The sequence below is a fragment of the Fringilla coelebs genome (genome assembly GCF_963513975.1).
Source record: "Fringilla coelebs genome assembly, chromosome: 12".
NCBI lineage: Eukaryota > Metazoa > Chordata > Aves > Passeriformes > Fringillidae > Fringilla > Fringilla coelebs.
This window is the reverse complement of record NC_140038.1, coordinates 2,142,183-2,167,987: the sequence shown is the minus strand read 5'-3', so window position 1 is coordinate 2,167,987 and position 25,805 is coordinate 2,142,183. Positions and strand designations below refer to the sequence as shown.

General features: G+C 41.9%; 3 protein-coding genes across 7 annotated transcripts in view; 1 reads left to right on the top strand and 2 right to left on the bottom strand.

Moving 5' to 3' along the window:
- Window positions 1-6,386, top strand: part of HERC1 (HECT and RLD domain containing E3 ubiquitin protein ligase family member 1) — an 83,296-nt gene extending 76,910 nt beyond the window's left edge. For all 5 annotated transcript variants that reach the window (XM_084213864.1, XM_084213862.1, XM_084213863.1 and 2 more), the window contains exons 70-78: window positions 815-953; window positions 1,242-1,411; window positions 1,755-1,924; window positions 2,095-2,260; window positions 2,552-2,628; window positions 3,062-3,314; window positions 3,534-3,686; window positions 4,578-4,883; window positions 5,736-6,386. In XM_084213864.1, the coding sequence (XP_084069990.1) occupies window positions 815-953; window positions 1,242-1,411; window positions 1,755-1,924; window positions 2,095-2,260; window positions 2,552-2,628; window positions 3,062-3,314; window positions 3,534-3,686; window positions 4,578-4,883; window positions 5,736-5,921 (1,620 nt within the window). In that variant the 3' untranslated portion in view covers window positions 5,922-6,386. The remainder of the gene's footprint in view (window positions 1-814; window positions 954-1,241; window positions 1,412-1,754; window positions 1,925-2,094; window positions 2,261-2,551; window positions 2,629-3,061; window positions 3,315-3,533; window positions 3,687-4,577; window positions 4,884-5,735) is intronic.
- A 1,728-nt stretch (window positions 6,387-8,114) lies between these two features.
- On the bottom strand, window positions 8,115-12,776 carry FBXL22 (F-box and leucine rich repeat protein 22; the record flags this gene model as incomplete). Its single annotated transcript, XM_084213677.1, has 2 exons — window positions 8,115-10,496; window positions 12,442-12,776. 2 exons carry the CDS (start codon window positions 12,774-12,776, stop codon window positions 10,151-10,153), a joined length of 681 nt encoding a protein of 226 aa, XP_084069803.1. The 3' UTR covers window positions 8,115-10,150.
- Window positions 12,777-14,389: 1,613 nt separating this feature from the next.
- Window positions 14,390-25,805, bottom strand: part of USP3 (ubiquitin specific peptidase 3) — a 44,353-nt gene continuing 32,937 nt past the window's right edge. Inside the window, exons 9-15 of the mRNA XM_084214100.1 lie at window positions 22,690-22,836; window positions 20,735-20,841; window positions 20,484-20,564; window positions 19,684-19,802; window positions 19,442-19,555; window positions 19,259-19,326; window positions 14,390-18,469 (exon numbers count right to left, since the gene is read on the bottom strand). Of these exons, the coding sequence (XP_084070226.1) occupies window positions 18,304-18,469; window positions 19,259-19,326; window positions 19,442-19,555; window positions 19,684-19,802; window positions 20,484-20,564; window positions 20,735-20,841; window positions 22,690-22,836 (802 nt within the window). The 3' untranslated portion in view covers window positions 14,390-18,303. The remainder of the gene's footprint in view (window positions 18,470-19,258; window positions 19,327-19,441; window positions 19,556-19,683; window positions 19,803-20,483; window positions 20,565-20,734; window positions 20,842-22,689; window positions 22,837-25,805) is intronic.

Below are 25,805 nucleotides of genomic sequence, written 5' to 3'. Positions count from 1 at the left end.
CAAATTTTTCTACTGCAGGCTACAAATTTAAGGAAGAGTCTCTTGATGTATTAGCTACTGGTGTATCAGGAAGTTTGGGCAAACTTCATCCTGTGGTGTTCCAGGGCTGAGTTTTTGAGGCTTGTTGGGCAAGGTGTTTGGAATAATTTTTGAGGAACTTATTTGAGGTGTCTATTTTAAATTACTTTTATTAGTGGTTTTTTTAATATGTATTTTTGGAAGAGAAAAAATAGTTTAAAAATGTAGAGAGATTCATTCTGAAAGCTGTTTATATGATTTTCCTTGTGGTTCAAAATACTGGCTTTATATGAAGTGGGGAAGAAAATACACTTTTGTGATACGAAATTTTTAACTCACAGAATATGAAATTAGGATATGAAATGAAACTCAGCGAAAAGTCACAACAGCTTCAGTAAATGTTCTCTTTACACAAACTGTGTTTTTGTAAACCAGGATTTACATTCTAGAACAAAAATGCTGTTTAAATAGCACAGAGGAGATGTAGGAGCTTTGCTGTCTATGTATGAGAGACTGCAGTACAGGACTTAGCAGCATGGATCAGATCCTCAGTTTGGGAAAGATTTTTTGAGAAGTCTCTAGCTGTTTTCAGGTTTCTTTGACACTTGTATCTGTTACTCTTGTTGGGTGCAGGTGCAGCGTTTTGTCAAACATAAAAGGTGAAAATATATATATGGCAGATATTTTCTATCACAATATATGCTGTAAACAAATATGATATTTTTTCATCTTCCGTGAGTTCTTGCTTGGAGAGTTGTAGAAATACTATCAGTTGTTGATTGTTGCCTTTTGGCAGCTGGGGCTGGGCCACACCAACCACGTGCGGGAGCCCACGCTGGTGACGGTGCTGCAGGGGAAGAACGTGCGGCAGATCTCGGCCGGCCGCTGCCACAGCGCGGCCTGGACAGCTCCGCCCGTGCCCCCTCGAGCTCCAGGTGAGCAGCTGAGCTTTTGGCTCCCTTTTCTTTAGTCTTGTTGTCTCCAGGGCTGTGTGGGGCAGGAATTTCTGAATATTTAGGACAAAATTGGGGGTTTTTTGTATCCATACCTTGTTTTGTTTAATATACAAATTATCTTACTCTCAGTTTGGCTTCTGTTGTGGTTTAACCCCCGTAGGCAGCTGAGCGCCCTTGAAGCTACTGTGAGGAAAATCAGCTTCATCCAAGCCAAAGCGATACAGCTCCTCTTTCTCAAACAAGTGTTTGTTTCTCTTTCTGTGGCAGGTGTTTCAGTGCCTTTGCAGCTTGGTTTACCTGATGCCATTCCACCCCAGTATGGGGCACTGAAAGAAGTGAGCATTCATACAGTGAGAGCAAGGCTGAGACTGCTCTACCATTTCTCTGACCTCATGTACTCTTCATGGCGATTACTTAACCTCAGTCCCAATAACCAGGTAAAATTCCATTTGAAAAAACTGGCTTGGCTGTGTTGTTCTGCTAGAGAGTTTCTGACCAGATCTAGATGGACCTTAGTAATAGGCTCTGTCATTTTTTTGCAAAAATATTTAAAAATAAATAATTCCAAAATAAAGCAAGCTTCTTGAAGGTATTGCTTTACTTTTTCGCTTATCCTGTCACTGGCAAGTCTGTGCTCTGGTTTCCAAAAGCTTACTAGCCTCAAAGCTAAAACCAAAAAGTGCTGATCTGTTTCCTGAAACACTGAAGTCCTTTTATTCTGTTAAGAATGGAATGATATCCTTTGTTGATGCATTTATTCTCATTGGTGCTTTATTGCAGAACAGTACATCTCATTACAATGCTGGAACGTGGGGGATAGTACAGGGACAGCTCAGGCCCTTGCTGGCTCCGCGGGTGTACACCCTGCCCATGGTGCGCTCCATAGGCAAAACCATGGTGCAGGGCAAGAACTATGGGCCCCAGATCACTGTGAAAAGGATCTCTACCAGGTCAGTGCTGCTCTCACAGCCTTGGGTTACACCTGCTGTGCATGCTGAGATTCAAACATTACCTTCTGTTCTGGCGTTCTGAGCTCTCTCTGGACACCTTTGTTGATCCAGTGACTCAGAGCCTTTACATGATTGTGTTACATTTTTGGCTGTGTGTCTTTCCCCCAAAGGGGTCGGAAGTGCAAGCCCATTTTTGTCCAGATAGCAAGGCAAGTGGTAAAGCTGAATGCATCAGACCTTCGCTTACCCTCCCGTGCCTGGAAAGTGAAGCTGGTTGGAGAAGGAGCTGACGATGCAGGTGGAGTGTTTGATGACACCATTACAGAAATGTGTCAGGTACATCTGTGAATATTTTGAAAATGTGTAACAGGAATGTATCACAGTGCAGTCCCAGGAAAAAAAAACATTGTAGCCTGACATAAAGAGGGGTCTTGAAATAAACATGTCTTTACTCCTTAAAATCATCCTACCTTGTTTACCTTCCCTCAGTGTTTCATATGAATTTGTAAGGAGTAATCGTCACCGTAGTAAAATATCCTGTCTTGTAATGCTAGAATGTCTTAATAGTTCCGTCGTAAGTTTGCTTTCCCTCTTTCTAAGAAGGCTTTTTTGTTGTTGATTTTTAAGGAACTGGAAACTGGAATAGTAGACCTGCTTATTCCTTCCCCAAATGCTACAGCTGAAGTAGGCTACAATAGGGATAGGTGAGTTGTACTTGCTCTACTTGCTTTTATTGCAGATGGTAGTGGGTTAAAATCCAAATCTTTCATTGATTTTTTTTTATACCAAATAATGAGACTTCATGATTGTCTCTAGTGTGTTTTTTTCCTTCAGGGTATGTTGTCACTTCCTTGTGGAGCCAGGGTATGGCTTAAACGTGGACTTGCTGGATTGCTGTTGGCAGAATTCAGAGTAGCATCAAGATGCCAGGCTTTGTGCTCAGGAGTTCTGCCTCCCTCAGGGTCCAATGTTTTAACAGCTAGAGATAACAATAATCTTATTTGGATAAGTTTATTTGGACAATTGCTGATAAGCGTGCTGGCAGTTACTGTGCTGGGCTTAGAAGTGTTTTCCCTTTTACTTCTAATGAGGTAGCATCGAAATAATACTCTTTTCACGGCTTCTTTGTCCTTTCAGATTTCTCTTTAACCCTTCAGCATGTTTAGATGAACATCTGATGCAGTTTAAGTTCTTGGGCATTCTCATGGGTGTAGCTATTCGTACAAAAAAGCCATTAGATCTTCATTTGGCTCCAATGGTCTGGAAGCAACTTTGTTGTATCCCACTCATCTTGGAGGATTTGGAAGAGGTAGATCTGCTCTATGTGCAGACCCTCAACAGCATTCTTCACATTGAAGACAGTGGGATTACTGAAGAAAATTTCCATGAGGTAAGATAAGAAGGTCGGTGCTTTTAGATTCTGAAAGCAGTTATTATATCAGATTGACCTTCACATCAGTAGTTCTATAATTTTAGTCTCCATTCTAAATGCACAACTACTTGTGCATTTAGTCTGTGATCTTGCTCTATGTAGTTCTAGATGACTTGTACTAAAACGCTATACTTGAATCACTGGAGTGACTTACTCTTTTTCTGTTTTGCATTACAGATGATTCCTTTAGATTCTTTTGTTGGCCAAAGTGCTGATGGTAAAATGGTTCCCATAATCCCTGGAGGGAACAGTATCCCACTTACCTTTTCAAACAGGAAAGAGTACGTGGAGAGGGCAATTGAGTACAGACTCCATGAAATGGACCGACAGGTAAGAACCTCGTCGTGACTTGTGCCTGTTGTTAGTGGGAACGGGGGTAATTTGTGCCTAATTCCATTACAGTTTATTCAGTGATAAGAAAAGTTTGGCTTTCTGCATCTTTTTTGGGTCTCTGTATTTTTTCTTCCCCACAAACTGTTCTGGCCCTTTTTTTAGAATTTAGTCTTATTTTTTCTCAGTAATTGCTCAGTTGGCAAAAGAGTGTTAGAAATCAGAGCTGGTCTTCCATTTGAGTAGCCCCACTTGAGAAAAAAACCTGCAGTTTTGCATGCTGGGTACTCTTAACTGGATATGTGAACAACACGGACACTGGCTAAAGTAAATATTATTGACAAACATTTGTTTAGCTTGAAACTGTTTATTTCACGGTATGTTTTGGGAAAGTGCTTGTTACCTATTGCATAGTTCTGTGTATTTTGTCATTTGTGAAAGCAGCATTCCCATTATAAGGCAAAGATGCCTGTGTGATACTGTCTGCCTTAGAAAACAGCTTCCTCATCAGAGGTACCAAATCCCAAGTCTTGCAAAACAAGTACAGCATTCTCACCATACATCTGAATCGGAACAAAGTCTTTTTTCTATTTACCCAGTTGCTTGGTTTAGCCATCATTATTTGTGCTGCCAAGTTGTAATTTTTTTTAATAGTTTTGTGTTGGATCAGAACACGTTCTTTAACGTGCAATTACAATTAAAAATATCTGTAATATTCTCTAGGATTTTTAGAAACAATACAGCCCTTGCAGGGGCTGCATGTGTGGGAGGCTGTATTTGGAAGACGTTGGTAATTGTGTCTCTCAAGTTACTTTTGTGTTTGGATAGTCTAGGAAGTGGCAGAGATCGGACAGTTCCACTTCAAATGTCTCTCCCGTTTTTGGCCGTTAGGTGGCTGCTGTCAGGGAAGGAATGTCTTGGATTGTTCCCGTTCCTTTGCTGTCACTTCTGACTGCCAAGCAGTTGGAGCAGATGGTCTGTGGAATGCCAGAAATATCAGTCGAGGTTCTGAAGAAGGTTGTGCGTTACAGAGAAGTTGATGAGCAGCATCAGCTGGTGCAGTGGTTCTGGCACACCCTGGAAGAATTTTCAAATGAGGAGAGAGTTCTTTTCATGAGGTTTGTGTCAGGAAGATCTCGACTGCCAGCCAACACAGCTGATATCTCTCAGCGGTTCCAAATAATGAAGGTTGATAGGGTAAGACACTGGTATTACTATTATTATTATTATAATCATTATCATCATCATTATTATTATTTCCTCTCAAGTATAGTCTGTGCTTTGGCACTAGGAGACAATTTCCATAACTGTAAATTTACAGAAAAAGTATGGAATGGGATATGCTCTAAATTAATAAACTCAGACATTTTGGTTGTGTAGAAGGACACAGGCTGCATGAATTGCATCTTAATTTAATTGGTGCAACTGGCGATTGGAGATCAAGACAAGAAACAAACCTTTGTCTACTTTAACTGTTCCAATCTCTTTTCATTTAGTAACTTTCTTTCTGTTTTTAATTTCGTGTAAGTGGCAACATATCACTAGTGAATTCTTAATGCTTTAAAACCACTGCAATGAGTTTACAGTGTATAGTTTTACATACAGGGTGCATTCATTTGGAGTTTTGTGCAGTGAAGACACATTCTCTGTGAACAACATGAACAAAAAACTTGACAAAAATCTCAGCTACCAGGGTTTTTTTGTCATATTTGGTTAGGGGTTTCTCAGATTGCCCAATGCTAAGGCACACTACGGTATGTAATTTGAACATTTAGCAGTGGGCTTCTAAACAGCAGTTGTGATCAACTTTTCAAAAGGCTGAATTCAGTAGTGGGTGGTGTTACTTGCAGAGTAGGTGCCACAGTGGTTTTGGACAGACTTAAGGGTGGAACAAATGCTGTAAACAAGGGAGGTCAGTCTGCTTCTTAAAAGGAATTTGAGATAGAATGTGAAAATGGTAGAGGCAAGGAGCAATGATATGTGGATATTGTTGCATTTTTAACTGCATTCACAACTTACCAGTGTCCCACCTTTTATCCGTTTCCACAGCCTTACGACAGCTTGCCTACCTCACAGACTTGTTTCTTTCAACTGAGGCTCCCACCTTACTCCAGTCAAGTAATCATGGCAGAGCGTTTGCGCTATGCAATCAATAATTGCAGGTCTATAGACATGGACAATTACATGCTCTCCCGGAATGTGGACAATGCAGAGGGCTCAGACACAGATTATTAACATTCTGTGAACAAAATCCTCTTCCTTTTACTACAAATAGTGCCCTAAGTCCAATTCATCGTTGACATAATTTTACAGTAACCATAGATGTTTTAGGAGCATAAAACCAGATCTTAATAGTTGCTGGCCACACTTTAGTTACTCTAAATGTAACAAAAAATTAGATGTTTTTATTTTTTTGTGATTGTAAAAAAGAAAAAAGGAAAAACAAAACAAAAAAGTATGATTGGTAAGTTTTTTCTCCTTTTTTGGTCACTTTTGATAAGTTTGCATGGAGACATTTTGGTGCATTTTTGTTGGGAATAGTACATTTGTAAGCCCTCCCAGTGAACATGAAGAGTTGTACATTGTGTATAATTGTTCATTAGCCAGAACAGTTTTACATGAATATTCACATATTTATTTTGTTTTAATTTGAATTGCCTGTGCAGGGTTCCTTCTGCAGAGAAAAATAAAGCAAATTCAAGACTCGGTTGCTTGTATGCATTTGTGAACTGTGGTTGGTTTACTCAGGCTTCACACTTTTGTATTTTGTCTCAGGAAATCACAGTCTTACGGTGTTGAGACACGGTGTGACATTTGAAGCATCTTAAAATGTTTAGGCTGCTGGACTGTGCTGTGTAGCCCCATGCTCTGCTTTCTCCTGGCCTGAGGCCCTGGCTGCTTGGGTGTACTGCTGTTCATTCCTCGTGCTGCAATACAAGTTCATGCTGGGCTTGCTTCCTTCTTGCTTTTTGTTTAAACATTCTGCTCCTCCATAGTAATTGTTGACAGTAACAGCATGATGCCACCCCGATTCAGAAAACTTTAAATATTTTGAACAAAATAGTAATATTTTTAATGGACACATTGATGTAGTTGATTCCTGCTCAGAGTACACAGAAATTAAAATGGAAGGGACAGGGTTGTGGATTTTATTCACATTTTTAGTTCTGCCTTTGGTATAATTTTGTCTCAGCTGTAATTATTGTGATCAGCATGGCTTGACTTACACAGTGACTGATGTTCCTCTTTGGTTGGGACAGCAGTGTACTGCACCAGGAGATCTCTGCTCTGTGCCTTAGGAAAGTGCTGGACAACAGGTAATTAATTGCCTGTTGTCTCTATGAAAGACAGCACTGATGTCAAGCTACAAACACTGCTTGGTGTTCAGAGCAGGATGTACCTGGGGAGGGAAAAGGGGAGAGGCTGTCCTCGGTGAGTCAGAGCTTCTCTGCTCCCATTTCCCCTCTGTTCCATTTTTTCCTCCCTCAACTCCTTGGGAAGATGCTGTGGGAACTGAGGGCTGGTGAAAATGTTTATTAGTGTCATCTCACCTGGGGCAAGACTGGGCCATCTGAGTGTGGAGTGTAGGGGAGAAATTCCTGTTACTTTCTCTCTTGTGTCTGTTGTACATTAACAAGGATTGATTGGGAAATTTCCTGGTTGCCCAAGACTGAGCTGCTGCATTGCTGCCAGTGCTCAGAGGGAGGGCTTGGTAAGCTGTAAAAATTTGAATATCTGGGTTTTATCTGATGAGGTTCTCTCAGGACTGGATGTTGGCCCTTGAAAAAGGCAAAAGCCTAGCTATGATCAAAGACCACTGCAGAGTGAAACATTTGAGGGGGATCAGGAGTTGGGGGAAGGAGGGTCTCATGGCTCTGAAATCATGCAGGCTTGGTTTCCTGCCTTATTGTGTGTTAAGTTTCAAATTGGACCGAGATGTTGGTGTCCCATCACTGTGTTGTGAGGATGTGTAGTCACATCTTGGCCTAAATGTGTAAGTTTAATAGGTAAAAAATACAGTATTTAAATAAATGGGGAAACTGTTGTATTAAATCCTGTATTATTACCTTCTACACCTCATGGATGTGTCTTAGTGGCACTGATTCGTCAGCCTGTTTCAATCAGCACAGGAAATAATAGAACTGTGCCTAAAAATAGCAGTTTTATGTGGACTGTGCAGTTAGCTTTCTGGATAATGAAGATCTTTTTGGAGGCAGTTTACAATAAAATCACAGGGGATGTTTATTAAAGGTTTGTGCTTGATGGAACTTTAATGGCCTGGAACTAAAGAAAACCATAGACATGTTTCCATCCTTCCATAGTACCCTAAGTAAAATGTCATAGTTTTCTATACTCCATTTTCAAACTGGATTGTGAAGTCAGAAAATTCATGTATTGATGCTATGTATCAATACAATAGTGTTCAGATTTAACATGGCATGAACAAATATCCCCATTCAAGGAGGGGAAGAACAAAGTAATAAGTTAGAGCATTGTTAAACAAATAGGGAAAGAAATCAAGTGGAGAGTGTTTGAAGACCCTTTTTAGCTCTATAAAAGAAAATTAAAAAACAAAACAAACCACAAACCCCACAAAATACCCTGCCCCTCCTCCCCCTTTCCCATTCCCCGCCCAAGTCCTGGTAGAAAACTGGCAGAAAGGCTTAAGTAATATGTAGACAGATGCAAATGTGCTTTCATATCTTGTAGGTACTTGAAAATCTGTTCCTGTTACAACTACAGAGACGTCTTTCACCACAGAGTGCTGGGAGAGCTGCTGGCATGAGGAGGTCTCTGCTTGCTGCAGTGACTGTATGAGTTCATGCCTTGTTTTGGCTTGTCAGCAGTGTATGGAACTGCTGTGGTGTATCCAAGGTACAAGTTGTGTCAGCTTCCCAGTTTCCACATCACAGGAAATTTGTTCAGCTCAGCAAAGTCCTTTTGTAGCTGTCAATGCTGGGTGAGGATTGCTGTGCTTCCTTATCTGGACTTCCAGTTTTCTTCCTTACCTTGTGGTGCATAAGGCCCCTACTTGAACTTTAGGAAGGAGTTAATGAAATGCCACTTTTACAGTGTCATGCTGTTAAATATCTCTAAGTAAGGAAGATGAAATAATTTAGTTTCCTCTTCAGTTTTCTGGGTGAGCATTTCTTACAGATGCTCATACTGATCAAGTATTTCTGTAGAATTGCAGTATTGTTTGAGTTGCTGTAATGCTATTATTTCTTACCTCAGCCAAATTAGAGAGTACCAGGTATATCTGTGGATCCATTAACCAGGATCAGAAGGCGAAGTAAGTATATTCAGTTATGTTGAGAGCTGTAAAGTTCTCTTTGGTGTCGAATTTTGTAGATGGTGGCACAGCATCAAAAGTGCGTAAAAAAAAAAGTTTCACTTCCAGGTAGCAGAGCGCAGTGTGCAGGAAGGGGACAGCCTTGTGCTTTGGGATGAAAATAGCTACTGGTTCTGTAATTTGCAGGGAGAAATGGGTATTTATATACAGCTGGTCTGTACTGTGTTCCTAATTTAGCATTAAAAGACAGGCTCTTAGTCACTGTCTATTCTTTTGGGTTAGTTCTCTGAATTAGCACTTGTTTAGATTGCACTTCCTTTAATGTCAGCTTTAAAAAAATAACTTGGTGCATCTTTTGTTATGTAAGTACATCATGCAGAGGGTCAAACTGTGTTTTGTGTTCCTTGAATCCATGATGCTCTCATTAAATAAAAAAGCCTGGTAAATTAGCTGCCCCGTTAATCAGTGAGGAAGTGCTGGTGGTCAGTACTGTGCTTTTGCTAGAAAGATGTTTCAGGGGGTGGTTATCCTCCTTAGTGGATGGAATGACTGTCTGGTAATACCCTTTAACAGAATTTTGTAAATCACTCTTGTCCTGAAATTTGGGAAAATCCTCCAGTGGCTCAGGCTCTCTGTGCTGTGGCTTTATGCCCTTGGCCATTACATAAGGAGTTTTGAAAGTGCAGGGTCCAGTCTGAACCTCGTGACCCAGCAGGAGGCTCTTCCTTAATGTTTGTGTTCTCAGGTCCCTGTGTGACTCATTCTGCCTCAGTTCACTCTGTGTCTTCCATGCAGTCAGTGAACCTTGCCATCAAACTTACTGCACCGTGTCAAACTACTGTTAAACTTTCTTAAAAGTTCATAAAATTTATTGAACTCTATCAAATTATTTGGCCTCAATAAACACACTGCTACTTCCATCTTCTGAGTGAGGGCATCTGCAGCACGAGGGTACCCGAACTGCAGTTTTCAGCAGATCTGGCATTTTGTGACAGCAATGCAGGGTTTCCCAGTTTCAAGAAACAACAGAGAGCAATCAGTTATTTCCTGAAGCCCATCCTGGAAGAGATGCGTGTCTTTTCGCTTTACAAAACAGCCATTTGTTTGGACTTGACCAGAACCCGTGGAAGTAGCAACAGTTCATTGCTACCTGAGGTAAAATACCCACACTTTAAAGCTGAACCAATTTTCTTGATGCTTTTTCAAGCATCAGCTTTTTTCCTGGCTTACTGTCTGGGATCATGTTAGCACTTCTCTCCGCTCTCAGCATTACTGAAGGACACTTTTCCCTGACTCTCTCTAGCCCAGCTTGTGTTACATTGCGGCAGAAATCCACATGGAGCGTTTGCAGTGATCCTCCGTGGAGCGTCACTGCCTCCAGGGTGTGGTCAGTGATCTGCACGCAGTTCTCCAGTTTGAGGCTCTTCAGGTTTGGGCAGTTCTTGAGAAGCTGCAAAATGCAGTCGTCTGTAACATGGCCACATCCAGAGAGGGTCAGAGACAGCAGATTTGGACATCTGAAAGCAGGATAGTGACAGGTGAGATGGGAGAAATAAATCCTAGAGCTTGCAGAAGCACATAACATCAAGAATAAATACGAAGGCTGAAAAAATGCCTCCTCTTCGTCAGGAAGGGCAAGGACGCACAAGTAGTTGAGTGCACATGTGGATCTTAATGTTCAGCTTAACTAAAGGCAAAGCTTACTTTGCTTTTTCTGTTGGTAGCAACATGTCTAGCTCAGCTGGCGCAGTGGCATGTGGAGGCCTATTTAAGCTGTGGCTGCATAATTTTTTCTTAAGGAGTTGCATGGTGCTGTGCTTCTCCAGGTACAGACAGAGGAGATCCAGCAGAGAGGAGATTAATTTCAGGATGAAGTGGAGGACAACTGAGAGAGGAGACTGCTGTGCAGACATGCTGAGCATGAGCAAGTAAGGCACTCCCATTCTCAATTTTTAGGAATTACAGATATATTTTATCTCCTTGGATTTACTGAAGAGGTGCCAGCTGCTTCCTAAAGAGTGTTTGATGTTCGAACCCCACTCAGCTCTTAAACTTTCCTTTGAGTCACTGAAACTGGTAACTGTTGTTATAAACAATGATGCAGCGAATGAAAAAAGCTTTTTCTTGCTGCTTGAGTAGGCTTGGGGAAGAATAGGAAAGGCCTGTCCCCAGTGGGGTGTTGTTGCTGTGCAGGAGGACCTGTCCTGGAGCAGCTGCTGTGCTGAGCAGGGCCCTGTGCAGCAGCCTGCAAGCACGTGCCTTGTCTGGTCCGGGCTCAATCCCCTCTCCAGGCAGTAGCAATTCAGCATCCACCTAGCTAAACAGAGCATCACACACAGGTCTGTGTGCTCTTGTGAGACCTCTGGACAGATTTTTTTTTCTTTTAACTCTTTTCTGTTGGGAGCAATTGGAGGAAAAAGCTGGCAGCAGTCAAGAAAGGCTGTAGCAGAATAAAACTACTTTAAACTCAGGAAGAAAAGCTGGATATTTTATTTGCATTTTTCTTTGTATACAGTGCCGGGAGTTTTGACTGGAAATTATTTCAATGGGGTGAGCAAAAATAGGTAGGACCTTGTATTATTCTTTCTAGGCACAGGTATGCTGATTCCTCCTCAATTAATCCAGATTTTTATCTAATTGTTCTAGAACATTTACTTCAGAAATCTGGCACTTGCAATTTAATCTGTTTTGAAGCTGCTTCTCAGTCCTTGTTTTGAGATTGCACTGCTGCTGGCTCTCTCCTGTCACTATCCCATAATTTTTTCAGTTGTTGTTCCAAAGCTGAGGGCTGTGGCACAGGTGCACCCTGTCAGGGAACCACTGCCATGGTCCCTTGGCTCTGCTTTGGGACCAAGGCAGCCCTGATGTTACCCACACACAATGGGACTGCCTCTACCCTGTGAGCCGCCTCCTGTCACTGCTCTGCTCCTTCCTCAGAGCGGTCTTGCAGCAGCAGAGCTGGGAAGGAAAAGCTGTGCACCCAGAGCTGCTTTTCCATGGTGCTCTTTCTCTTCCCTCGCTGCAGTTTAGAAGCAGCTAGGAGTTTAAACGTCAGAACTTTAGACTGAACTGAAGCTGACACAGCTGACACTTAGTGACACGTTAATTGAACTTGGTTGTAATGGGTGTGTTCACTGTTTGAATTCGGGGCTTTGCTCCAGGCACCCCCAGGCCCTGCCAGAATGATGTCGTTTAGCTGAGCAGCAGTGTGGGAGGCAGGAGTGCACTTTCCCATTTTAACAACAAATACTTAGAGAAAAAGAAGGAAAACATAGATTTAAGGGAAATCTAGAGGAAGTATACACTATTGCCACTGTAAAATGAACTTACACTACAGTTGTAAAGGCAAAGCACTCATATACTTCATGCTCCATTTCAGGCAGGGGTTACGGAGTATTTGAAGTAACTCTGACTTCACTCATCTCAAGGCAGTTACTGCACACTCACACCCACAGAACGTACCTGTTGCAAACGTCTAGTAAAAAATCACTGACAGTGTTCTCATGCCTCTTACAGAAGTCTTTCTGGAAACTGTTTTTCATCCAGTCCTCAATGTTACACACCTTGACTCTCTCTGAATACCAGCAGATGGATAAGTGTTTTAAAGCAGGTCCCAGGAGAAAATTATCCTTCTTTAGTTCCACTGGAGAATGAAAGTTCAACAAAGACCACAGTAAAGGATCCTGAAACACTTCTAGTAACTTGTGACATGTTTTTGCCAGATTTTTCCTACTGTTTTTGTCCAGAAAAGAGAAGAGATGTAAAAGGCATTCCCAGTTGAGCTGGGTTATGTGCATTGCCCAGCAGCAGTGGCAGAGTGTCTTGGCCGGATGCAGTAATAGCAGTGCTGGAGGGGGTTCACACTCACCAGGAGTCTGTTGCACATATATGGTTGTGGAATGGGGTTTATTTTTGGCTAACAACTGGTGCAGAAGCTCAGAACAGGGAAAGGAACAGAACCATGTATGTAGCTTGTGCTTCCTTTGTCCAAGGGAATGGATTGGGCGTGTGCAACTTGACTGTCATGAAATGCTGCCTTAAAAGGGATTTTTTTTCCCCCCCCTTGTAGAGTCTCCTGGAGTTTAGCAAGGTCTTGTGCTGAGTTACTGGAGTGGGGTGGGGCTGTAGCTGCAGCTGCCAGGCATACCTTTGTCAGTGGTTCCCATTCGGGAGATTTGGCTGAGCAGCACTTTGCTTTGGCAGAGTACACTGGGCTCTCTCTTTGTTCATTGATTTTTCTGAGGTTGCACATTTGGTTCATGTTCACGGACTGTTACATGGATAATGGAACTTTCATAAAGTTTTTTAGAAGGAGCTGAAACATTCTCTGGGTGCCTTGAAGCACACACACACAGTCTGCAGTTCAGTTCACAAGCCCCAGAGGTAGGTAGGGACGGTTTCCTGCCCACAGTTTTTTGAGGCTGAGCTGTGATTCAATAAACAAAGCTGGCTGTGTCCCCACCTTCTGCAGGAGGGATGCAATGACACAGAGGCGGCCATGCACAGGAACAGCGAGGCTATGTTTAGTTCCTTGTGGGCCTGTGCTTTTAATAGATGTCTTCTATTGGCTCCAGCTTTACAAGTTTAGCTGTTCTGGTTTTGGAGGTTTAGTTCCATTACCACAGAAATCTTTTTTCCACCCTTTGGTGGAATAAGAAGATATGAAAGTGGTTTTCCAGGTAAAAGTATCTGTTGTACAGCAATTGGAGAAAGTGTAGCAGAAAGTTGTCCCGAGAAGAAAAATAAAGCTACAGCAAGGGCAGGTTGGAATGAAATGCAATAAGCATCCCTTTAACTTTCCAGCTTGTGAATCAAAAATGCTCAAGATAAAGGTTTATAGTCACTTTCAGCCTGGTGTTAATAGAAGACAATAAATACATTCAACAAAGCCATAAAAAGTTTCAGGAAACAGCACTGGGGGAGTTTTTCAAGTGGTCTGCACACAAATAGTAGCTGGGAGACTTTATGGCATTTTAATTAGGAGTGTTTTAATACAGGACAAGGTTGAATGGGACTCCATTTTACCTCCTACTTCACACCCCAAGAATGCAGCTTAAAATTCAACTCTGAAAAACAAGATCTGAAATTTGCAGCCTGCAACAATCATAGTTTGAGGAAGTGCTTGAATGATGTGTGTGTCTGAACACAGCTGGCATGCATAAAGAAATGGCAATTCTTTCTGCTTCATTCTTTAGTTAGTAACTTTCTACTATATACAGTAAGTTTAATAATTGCTTCTTGGCTTTATATCCTTTGTCATTTAATCTTTTCTTTGAAATGATAAGGAGATTGCTGTTCCCCCTCCCCCTATCAGAAACAGGTCTGGCCAATGCCAGAAAAAGGACAAGAAGATTTCACATACCAGGTAATGCAGTTTACTGGAAAACAGCAGCTTAAAAGATGTGCCGGCAGGTGTTCTTCATTCTCGTATTAGCATTTTCAAATCTCAAGAACTGACCTTTGTTTTTGAGCAGGTTTAAACAGTTGAGACTTCTCAGAGTTCTACATACAAAATACTATTTCAAAAAATACTAATTAAACACCCCCAAAATTAACAACAAATCAACAATCTAACAAACTTGAATGACAAGGATGTTAGGATGGACTCTTGCCAGACAGAGGGGACACACCACAATCTGACATAAAAATTACCAGCAGTTGAGTAACAAAGCATTTAAAATGGAATGGCAGGTCCTCTTTGGGGTTAGGTGCTAAGTTTGGTAGAGGTGTTAGAGTTAGGAACACTGCAATTGCTTTATTTTGTTTTTCCCAGAGCAAGGTACAGTATTCTGCCATTTGTCTTCAGAGGACATACACCAATGTTCTGTAAGCCTGTAGAAGGATAAGAAGTTTCAATGTCTAAGGAAAGGAGACACTTTAATGGCACATTTTCCATAAACACACTATGCGATGAGATATAATTCACATTCATCCTGGAAATGCTCCAGAAACACACAAGATGAGCACAGTCAGTAATCCTCACAGAAAATAACACACACGATTTTAATGGTAAACAATTACAACTATGGCACTACAGTACTTGAGAATATCCTAAAGCACATTGGAATCAGCTGTCAAGGTGCCCATTACCTCATCAGTGAGACACAGACACATCAGTCATGAAACATTGCTGGGGCAAATTCTTAACACCACGTGTTATGCTTCCCACTGATTTAGTAAAATCTTCATAAATGGCCTCCTGTTTTTTGCTACAAGTCCACTATCCCTTCCTGTCTCAAACTTTTAAACTCTCTTGCTGACATTTAGGAGCTGGACATTTTGCAGTTTTGATTGACATAAATATTGGCTCCAGTTGTATACGTGGCTAAAGAATCAGTAACAAAAGGACAACCTTTGACTGGACACATTTTGGTGAAAAAGATGCAAGTCTTTGAACTGTAGAGAGCAGTTGCTGCTTGCAGAGCAGTCTCAAGCAAGAAAAAAACTTCTTGCCAGCTAGTGTGTACTACGATGAGCAGTAAGTAGAAAAAAAAACATTTGGCTTAAATGAAAGAGATATTCCCCCCCACAAGCTAGTAGATAAATATAGGATATACAAGCTAGGTTAAAAAGGTAATACTAGGCCAGGTGCAGTATTATGTTACTGGTTCAGTGCTCAGTTACTTTTTTTTTTGACACCACACTGAATAGAATACAGTGGATAAGCAAAGTTCTCCACCAGGAAGAGAAATACTTGTGTTGCCACAACAAACTGTTCATACTGCCCATCTGAGTTTGCAGTGGAAGAAAGTTAAATTAGGAAAGGATTTACAATGTACTTGTTCCAGCAAAGCATATGGCTGAGTCCTGAGCAGCACCTGCTGCAAGGACAGCCTGCTGTGATTGCATCGTTTTCCCAGACGGGCCCCTGCTGGAGACACCACTGCCCAGGAGCTGCGTGGGACACAGCAAATGGGACTGAAAGGAAATGATCAAGTCAGAACATAACTCTGACCCAAACAACTGCTGACAAGAAGAACTCAATCAAAAGAAGTGAATGTTGCTGAAGATTACAAATTTAAATTTCTAAAAATAGAGAAAGGCACATTTACATCACTCTTTTGCAAGAACACTGCATACACCTGACTGCTGGAAGTTAAACTGCTGCTGGCCCAGATAGTTGTGTATTTTAAGCTTGGCATTCTCAAAGGTAAATTCTAAAGAAATCCAGTCCAAGCAGCATGCAGAGAAAACACAGCTAGAGGTGGCATCTGTGCAGCTCCCTGTGAGCGGCAGGAATGGCAGGAATGTGGTACGAGGCTTTACCTGCTCCGTTTTCTGCTTCTCTAAATCTCAGCAACCTATTCTCCTTGATTAGAAGAAAGACTGCCTGTAAGGAAGGGAAGGTGGCAAGCTATCTACAGCTTAAAGAAATGTCAAGTTCTAGCTACTGTTCAACTTAAGTAAAAGACAACATCCTTGTAAATATGTCACTGTATAACTCTAACTCTGTAGTCTTAACCTGTGTGCATGCTTCAAAACCCATTAGCTATGCTGAATGATTTCTACGCTTTTAGATTAAGTCAATTTCTCCCTTTCCTCTTTTAAGATGCTGTGACAAAGCTCTCAGGAATGGCCCTGCCTGACTCCAGTTTGTCCTTACCCTGGCCTGTGAACAGCCAGCAGGACCCCAGGGCAAGGCACTGCTGTGCACTCCCTGTGCCCCAGGCTGCTCTGGGCTCCACTCCAGCCTCCCCCCTTATGTCCTTCAGGGGCTTCAAATAACTCTAATGTTGGGAGTCCTGTTTTTTCAGACAACTGCATTTTCTAGTTAACACAAGTAAGAGCTGCTGTTTGGTGGTGGGACTCTCCATGAACTGTCGTCTCCTCTTACTGAGCTTTCAGGAGCATTCAGCTCCTTGCTTGGTACAAGAGAGTCAGCTAGAAAGGGGAGACTGAGGCAACAGAGCTGAAATGCAACAGTTCTCAAATTTCATGTTTTCTGTCAGATTCCTGGCTTTGGCAGTAGTGATTTTCCTGTCTGCCTTTCCCATCACAGTAGCTAACTTCCACTCATCATCCATAGAGCTACAACTGGTTTGGGTTTTTTAGCGTAGTCTTTCTCTATTACATAGCCAGGTTTTAGAAACTGCACCATGACTCCAGTGTTCACCTAGAGACTGAACAAAAATGCCACCCTGGGTAAATGCCTGTGTGTAAATGCCACAGGGGCTCTCTGAGCCTGCTCCAGTCACAAGCATGCTTGGCTTAGCACTTCCCCTATGAGGGCTCTGCTGTGAGAGACTAAACATCCTTCCTTGAGTTTGCATTTGAACTGATAGAACAATTTCATGCAGAGCACCTGCACACAACACCATCTGTCTCCTGCTTCCAAGTGAATTGTAGCCAGGGAGCAGAGCTGCATGCAGAGCTGCGTTTAAACTTACACCTGTTCTCACAAACCCCAGACCTTGGGGCTGTACTTCAAATTCCCACTAGGAGCTAAGGGGTTCTACTTGGGATTCTACTGCCAGGAAGTCTCCCTCATTTTCAAGCACATAGGTGTTCATGATCCAATTTCAGCATGACAGTCTAAACCAAGAGATGTCAAATGCAATTCAGGTTCAGTTATAAAACCATAAAGCGCAAAGTAATTTAGACAGGTAAAGATATTTTTTTTTAAATTTGCAGGGGGTAGGGGGCAGCATATCTGAGCAGTGCTGTAATTAAATTGCAGTATTGATACAATTGAACCAACTGTTTATTTACAATGATTCCTGAAAGTCACCAGCCTGAATACACACCAATATAGCAGCAATTACCTGGTCTACTTAATGATGTTATATTGCCTCTCTTCTGCAGACAAAGGATGATTGGTCAGAGGTCACTGTTTAAGTTTCTTGCACGAGGGCAAACAGTACGTGCAAACAATTCCTTGATTTAAAGAGATTAAGTCATATCTACATAATAGGACTGCGAACAGCATGAAGTTGTATTGCTTTTTATGATCAAAAGCACATTTACCTTGCTTGTAAGGAGGACAGAGTTTTTTTGATGTAAATGTGCCTTTAGAAAGTGAGAACTGAAAAACATTAATATAAAAAAGTCAAATAACTATTTCATGAAACTATGTATATAAAAATTGAGTTATCACAACTAAAGCAGCAAATCAAAATCTGCTGAGGTTTTCTGGTATAACTAAAAAAACGTTAGTTTGTGTCCAAGTTCAGTAAGTCAAATGCTACCATTGACACAACAAAACAAAAACCCACAAGAGGAAATTGCAAAGTGCACAATGAAATTAATAAGTCTTGGATCAAGTATTTATGGAAAAATGGAAATGTTTGTCCGGTGGACTTGATAAGTAAGAATGCAAAGGAGGTATTAAAGTTTCTCTGCTCCAGGCTTGGCTTGGCGCTCCACGTAGAAGAGGATGTAGGCCTTGGCCTTGCCCACGGTCTCCTCGTCAGTCAGGGTTACAGTACTGTCATTGAAGTGGAACCAGCGGCCCTCGTGCGTCGCGTACGCGGTGTAGTGGCCGGAACCAACGCTGTGGAGCAGGCAGAGGGACAACAGTCAGGGACACTCCTCACTGAGGCACCTTCTCCTGGGGCTAAGGGACTGACAGCAGCCTGAGGAAGGAAGGTACCCACAGCCCTGCACAGCACATGCTTCTCTTTTTGAGCTCTGGGGCTCAAATTCTTCAAATTAAAGTTCTACAAGAACACATTGTCTTGTCCCTTCTACCATTACTCTCAACAGATCTGTCCACGGCTGGAAGAGGTTAAAAGACTCCCAGTAACTTTATGCCCAATGCCTTCCCTGGGCGTGCCTGTGAGCCTTCACTGCTGGGACAGGAAAGGCAATGGTGATGATCTCTTTCACCATACGCATCTTTGGGCGGCAGTTGTTCCAAGCATGCTCATACACTTCTTTAACATAAATGCAAATGTACCTTCCAACGTGAATAAAAAGAGGAAAAAATAGTCTTGTTTTGTAGTAAGAATTTCAAAATGAGATGTTAATTCCTGGAAGGCCCCCTGACTCCTCCTCTTGGTTTAGGGCTTTTTTATTTGTAGAGGCACTAGACTATTTTCCTTTAAATAATCTCACACATGTATTCATTCACCCCAAAGGCTGCCAGGGGGCATTCACAGGCTTGACTCTATTGGATCTATTGAAATTAATTCAGCTTAGCTCCCTGCCAACTTATAAACTACAGCTTATTTCCCCCAATTAAAATACATGCCCTTGGGATAGAAACCCCTTCATTATCTCTGCATGTACCTGAATGGGAGAAGATCTATGCCAGGAGGACAGGCTGGCTCCATGTACTCACCCTGAGCCGTGATGCACAACCACAGCCACGAGGTCATACAGGCAGCTCTCTGGGCCACTGTTTTCAGGCTGTGGTAGGAAAAAAACAGAAACTCTTCAAATCTCAGTAGTACCCTGTAATTTGTAATAAAGACGTATGCCATGGAACAAATTCCTTGCAGGAGGCATCAGGAGCTCTTCTTACCTCTAACAAGTAGCATTTCATGTCTAGGCCTCGCAAGGGAAACTCAACATATGTATCAACCTTGTTTCTCAGATATGCTGTCCAGTGAAAGCGTTTCAAGTGTAAGCATAGCACCTACAGGGGGACAGTTATAAAAGGTGTGTTAGAGAGGGCCAAACTTGGTGCTGGACACTGCACCAATGGTTGAACCATTATTTCCTTTCACATTTTGTCACACTGTTATTTCTCATGCTTATACAAACCTTTGGTAGTTTCTGAATCCAAAATTTTTTGGTGGACTTCTGTTTCTTTTTGCATTTGTGACACATGTACAGCTCTGTCTCATCAAGTTCTTCCAGGTCTGTAAAACTGCGAAGACAATCTAGAAAAAGCAGATACATCAAGTGGTTTTTGTAACATGAAATACAACAAATACAGCAATATTATAGGTGTGCTCATCTGCTGCAACCATTCTAGTTATATCTAGCAGAGCAGCAAAAGCTGTATAATGTTTTAATACAATAACGCATTGTACCATGCAACTTCCTGTTCCTGAAAGCAGCTAGAAGTAGTTTGAAAGAAACAAACATGCATTCCCAAAATATCCATCTTCCAAACAAGATTCCATCCAACATTCAGCAAAACTGCTTTCAAACAAAGATAAATTATTTTCTAACATAGAATATTCAACTTTTAAAGCCCGTTTGGCTTTAGATACAAAGTGAACAGATGCAACAACTGGGTTTTGTTGAATATTTCATGATTTTCAGGTCTATTCACAAATCTGTAAAAACTAACGTCCTGTAAAAACCAGAGTCAGTAACTACTACTGCCCAACCTGCTGGACTGCATTGATGTGGTTTAAATGCAGAAGCCCCAAGAGCCACCCTCACTGTGGGCATGGGTACACAGTGGCCATGGGTCCGAGGATAGAGCCCCAGTGAGCACCCATGGGAAACACTGGAGATCAGTGTCTGGGAAGAGTGAACTACATTAGAAATGCTCTGATAAGAAAGAAAATCCTCTTGGGCCTGGTATGATTTCATTAGCCAGGCACTCTTACCTCGTAGCGTGCACATTGGTCCACTTTCTTGGTTTTTAGTACGTTTATTTCTGAACTGACTTGGAATATCTAGTGAAAGGTCTAGAAAAGCAATGATTTAAAAAACAAAATTAGGGCTGAATAGAGCAATGCCTAGTCTTTTCAGGCTGACACACTGGGTCTGTCATGTGACATCTAAATATATCAAGCTTCAGATTTCATTTTCTGCTCTAAGTCACACAGTATTTGGAACACAAGAGGCAGTATCTTACCTAGGAATGGGTCAAACTTTCTAGATTCAGTCCCACATATTAGGCAGTTGACTTCATTTTGAAGAATGCCTCCGAAAATGGCAGTGACAACAGTAGACGCTCCATTTCTAGACAAACCACATCAGAGAAGTACAGTCAGCCAGAAAGCCTGAGCTGAATTCCCAACACCTGTCCAATGTTTGGTGCTCACACCTCCTGCTGTTGGGCTGAGCCAATGAAACAGGGACTGGGTGCTCCAGGCAGAATGGGCACTGCAGCTGCCCAGGGGCACATCACATGAGTGCGGTGCCTATACTGCTTTATCTCGGACCTCAGGAAAGGGTGGACTGGGGGGGCTCTAAGCAGATGCTCAAACTGAAAGTGTTGTGGTGCAGCTGGGTGCATTTCTATAGTGGAGCTGAACTGGATGCTCACACAGGTCCGGGATTTTAACCCTGTAATTAACACTTCATCTGAAACAAAAATTCTTTCTTCTTTGGTAGGTTAAGCATATTTTTGTTTTAACTCCACACCCTTTCTTAGATGTGCTTTTGACTTCTTTGAGCACATTTCTGCACTTCACTGCCAACGGCAGCTTAAGTTGCTTTAAGACCTGATAATGTGCAAGACCAGCATTGTTCTCTAATCTTTCATTACTCTCCTACTGAATATTTTTAGCAGATTATGTAACGGGCCTGCTTCTCAGTGTCCAGTTTAAAAAACACACAAATTTAAAGCTATGTTATTATACTACTATGGCTTGCAGAAACCTGTGTTCCTTGCCTGCACGCCACCTACATCTTTACAGCTCATCTCAACGCTTCCTGAGCAAGAGGAAATAGTTGCTCAGATGGACTGGTGCATAAGAAGAGAGCATTCACAACCTATTTATTACTTTACTGGAAGCATTAAAGTGCCCTGACAAGAAGGGCAGCTTACCCCACGTCACTGCGCCAAGACAAATGTGAACAAAGGTGAACAAAGATTAAATTTTCCTGGGATTTTGACATCCAAAATACTGACAAAACAAAATCAGTTTAGATTTCAAATACACGCCAATTCTACAAACATTTTAAGATTCTTCTGGGGGATTTTTAAGCATCAGCAATACAATATAAATGCAGTAAAGAGCACAGTCTGAACTTTGTTAGGCTTTCACTAACAAAGCATCTATAAAACCCTGCATCTCAGGCCTGCTTACTCTGTCCTAATCAGTATAGAAGGAATAACTCAACTCTAGTTTTCTGTAGGGAGTTAAGGACTTGGGGACCAAATGTGCAGGCTAATGTGACAACTTTCCTTCCTGAAGCAAAATAAGGTTTTCTCTCTTATAAGAATTTCAATCTAAGAGAAAACACAGCTAGGACAGAGGTCAGAAAAAACAGTATTTTGAGAAATACAGAAAGAGTAGTCAAACACCCAAATTACACCTGTTTCAAGGTTCACAGTAGCATGAAAACCAAAATTATGCACAAAATAAAGCACCAACTGTAACTGTCAAGTGATACACAAGATCATCTGCTGGAAAACTGACTTCAAGCACTAACTGCACTACTCAGTCATTTATCCAGGAGGTCTGCTCAGAATTTAAACACCAAAATCACTGGCCATCGTCTTCACTCCTGCAGCATTCAGGCTATCACCCTAAGACAATTATATTGTCTGGAGAGAAGAAAGAATTCTGTGGGGTATAGAAAATACAGTTTTTTATTTCTGAAAGTCTAGTGAATTAAAATGTCTTTACAGCTTATGCTCACTCACACCTCTGAAAACTGCTGATCTAAGACACTTTTGAAGGGACACAGATCGTAGAGAATGCTCATCTTCATGACCTACAGTTTTGCACCGCCTAAAGTTAGAAGCACTGAAGAAAACTTAAAACAAGGAACACTGAATCTGAAATTCCACAGCTACCACATGCAGACCCATGCAAAGGGACGAAGGCTTTGAAGAAATTAAAAACCTTCACTTCTTACATGCAACATTTGCTGCTTGCAGACAGGTTAGAATTTTCTTGCAAGATTACTGAACGTGAAACACCATTGAAGCCTCCCTGGAGTTCCAGGTGTAGATGGTCCAAAAGGTAACGCATGAACTCGTGGGCATCCTGTTGCTGGTATCCCCTTAAGAGAGAAGGAAACAATAATAAAATTGCTTTAGAGACAACAAGCAGCAAGTACCAGGGTCACAGAAAAAAAACCTTTGCTTCTTTAATCCTACCGAGCAGACTTTCCATATGTGCTTGGTACCAAGAAAGTTTTTCAAGTAGCCTCTGGAAAGACACGGCAGTGTCCTGACAAATTAAGTGACTTTGGTCCTTTACAGCTCGCGCTCTCTGCATGCCTCTCGTGAGAATGGAGAAACCTTTCAGAATATACAATTCAGATAGGAAGAGAAAGCAGCAGGGAGCTGCAGACACCTGCCATGTGCTCACACAACACACTGGGTCTAATGGAGCTGCCACATTGTTATCTGGCCTCACCAGCCCTGCCTGTGCCAGGGGCATCCCAGGACTGTGTCCCTGTTAACTGAAATACACAATGGATGGCAGCAGTGGCTTCTCCTCTGTCTCCTTTGGTACTATGATTGATTTGTGCCTCAGCAGAACTGCTTTCAATCTCATTCAGACAGGGCACTATTTGTCCCTACTTTGAATTGGCCACAGATGAAGGTCAATATATTGTAATCTCAAACCTGGTAAGATTCAAAAGAAAGACACCACAAAATGTATTGCTCATGTGGGACGCAGAGTGGTTCTCATTCAGTCCCTGATACCGCTCACTTTGGCAAGTACAAGTGTTTGTTTGTCTGTTTAGTCCTCTTCTCACCAAAGGCAGGAATTTAGTCTCTAGGTTTATTTTCCACATGCATTTTTCAGCATCAATATGAAATCTGAAATAATTAGGATGAGAGCACCATTTCTTCTAGGATGAGATCTACAGCTATGCTCAGAGCTGCACACTTGCCCTGCATAACTCATTTCCTGGGAGAGGGAGGTAATGGTGGGGGTATTCAGAGTAGCTCTTGAGCATTTGGATTTGGTAGGACAGGGCTCCAGTCTGTGGAGCTGTACCGTGTCATCAGCAGCAATGCTGCTCAATCACCATTATTATTTCACCACTAAGAAACCTTACTGGAAAGAACAGAGAAGCCACCAGGGTAAAATGTGCCTTATAAGTTATTTAAGCTGAATCATGGATCAAATTCAACAAACAGCTGTTGTTCACTTGGCATTAAGCTGCACACTGAGACAAAGCATGACAAGACATGTAGTGAAACACTGAAAGCTTCGTGCAACACTGACCTAAGTATGTGCAGGTCATTGAAGGCCTAAGCCACAGAAACCCCTACATAGCAAGAGCTGGCTTCCCCTCTACCTCCTGTCCGTTCTCATAAACTGCTTTATTAGGCCTCCCCTTTTCCACCTCACTACTAAGTGCTGGCAGTAACTGTCAGATAGGAATGTCTGGGAGAGAAATACAAATGGGTATATAAATGCAAGTGCTCAGGGGAGGAAAAAATCCTGTAAGATTTGTGGCAGAGTACCCAGAAGGGGAGGGAAATGCTACAGAAATATGCAATGTGAGGCTGATGTGCTTAGTGAGGAACACGGATGCATCCAATGAGAGTATTGCTGAGAGATAACAGAATAAAAATAAAAAATTTTCACCTTGTAGAATTACAGTAATGCTTTCTTCCAAACCAGCAGCTTTAAAATAAATCAAGGAGTCTGTATCTGTAGACACATGGGCAGCACTGCCTACCTTTTACAACAGAAAACCCAGCACCCAGAAACACTGCTGTGCTTCAACAGGCCACAGTCCTGTACAGCCAAGATAGGACTTTTTATCCCAAAATTGCAAAGTAATTATATGTTTGTTAAAACAAAGTAGTAAAACCAAACTCTGCTTCAAAGCTACATGTTAATTGTGCAGGGCTTTGAAGTTACTACGGTACCACAGGATTTGCTTCGTTTACTGAATACAGATTTCTTCAATAACTACAGAAGCAACCACACTAAACAGCCGAAGATTAAATGTATGGAAAGTTTTTGCTTCAGAGACCTTTTCGACATGAAATTCCCCCAAAAGAGCTTGGCACACTTGGTCTGCAACAAATAAATCTCAGGAATTGTTCCACATTGTTGGCTGTGCTCCTCGTGCGTGTATTAATACTTGCATAGAAGTATGCTAATTATAGATAGAAAATTCTTTGGATTTGTTAAGATACATAATTATAGACACAGATCTTTAAGAGGACATGATGATATGGACAATGCACTGTTTAAAATAAATTATGTTAAAGCCCTTCAGCAAAAAGCAGAGTCTGACAGTCTGCTTGTATAACAAAACTGATGTCTATCCACCTGAAAGCAATTCAATTCAAGCCCACTCCCAACACTTTTTCCCAGTGGCAAGAGGACAGGATATAAAGAGGATCAGTTACCAGGAAAATAGAGTACACTACTTATACAGCAGTAAATCAGCAAAACACACATCTTGCAACTCGGCCTGAGGCTGCAGAACTGCCCTGGCATGCAGGACAAGAGCAGCCAGGGAGCAGGAGAGCCCAGAGGCCCTGCAGTTGTGCCTGTAGTAATTACAAATGGCATTCTCTACTCCCTGCTGCAGTGTGAGGCAAAGGGGCAGCAGAAGCAGCAGCTTCTTCTATAACCCTCCTCAGGGAGAGCAGCACTCACAGTCCTTCACTTTAACAACCAAAATCTCATTGGACTAAAATAACTGAACCCCTTTCCTTGCTCCTCCCTTGCCCCACCACTTCAGGCTCCATAAGCACACCCCAAAGTGGCTGGTGTGCTGCCAGCAGGCTGCTGGCTCCATCTTTCTTCCACACATCTGTCCATCTGCATTTTCCTCCTCATCTCCCAGGAATCACACAAGACACAACTGGAATTCCAGCATCGTTAGCTTTTAGAAGATTCAACTAAGCACTGAACAAATTCAAATTTTCTCCCTGCATCATGTGGGAGTAGGGACATACTAAAAGCAGCTGACTCTATTCTCCATTTGATTTTATGAGCTCCCTTATCCATTAATTGTGGACATGCTCCCAGAAAACTGGGAATAAAAAG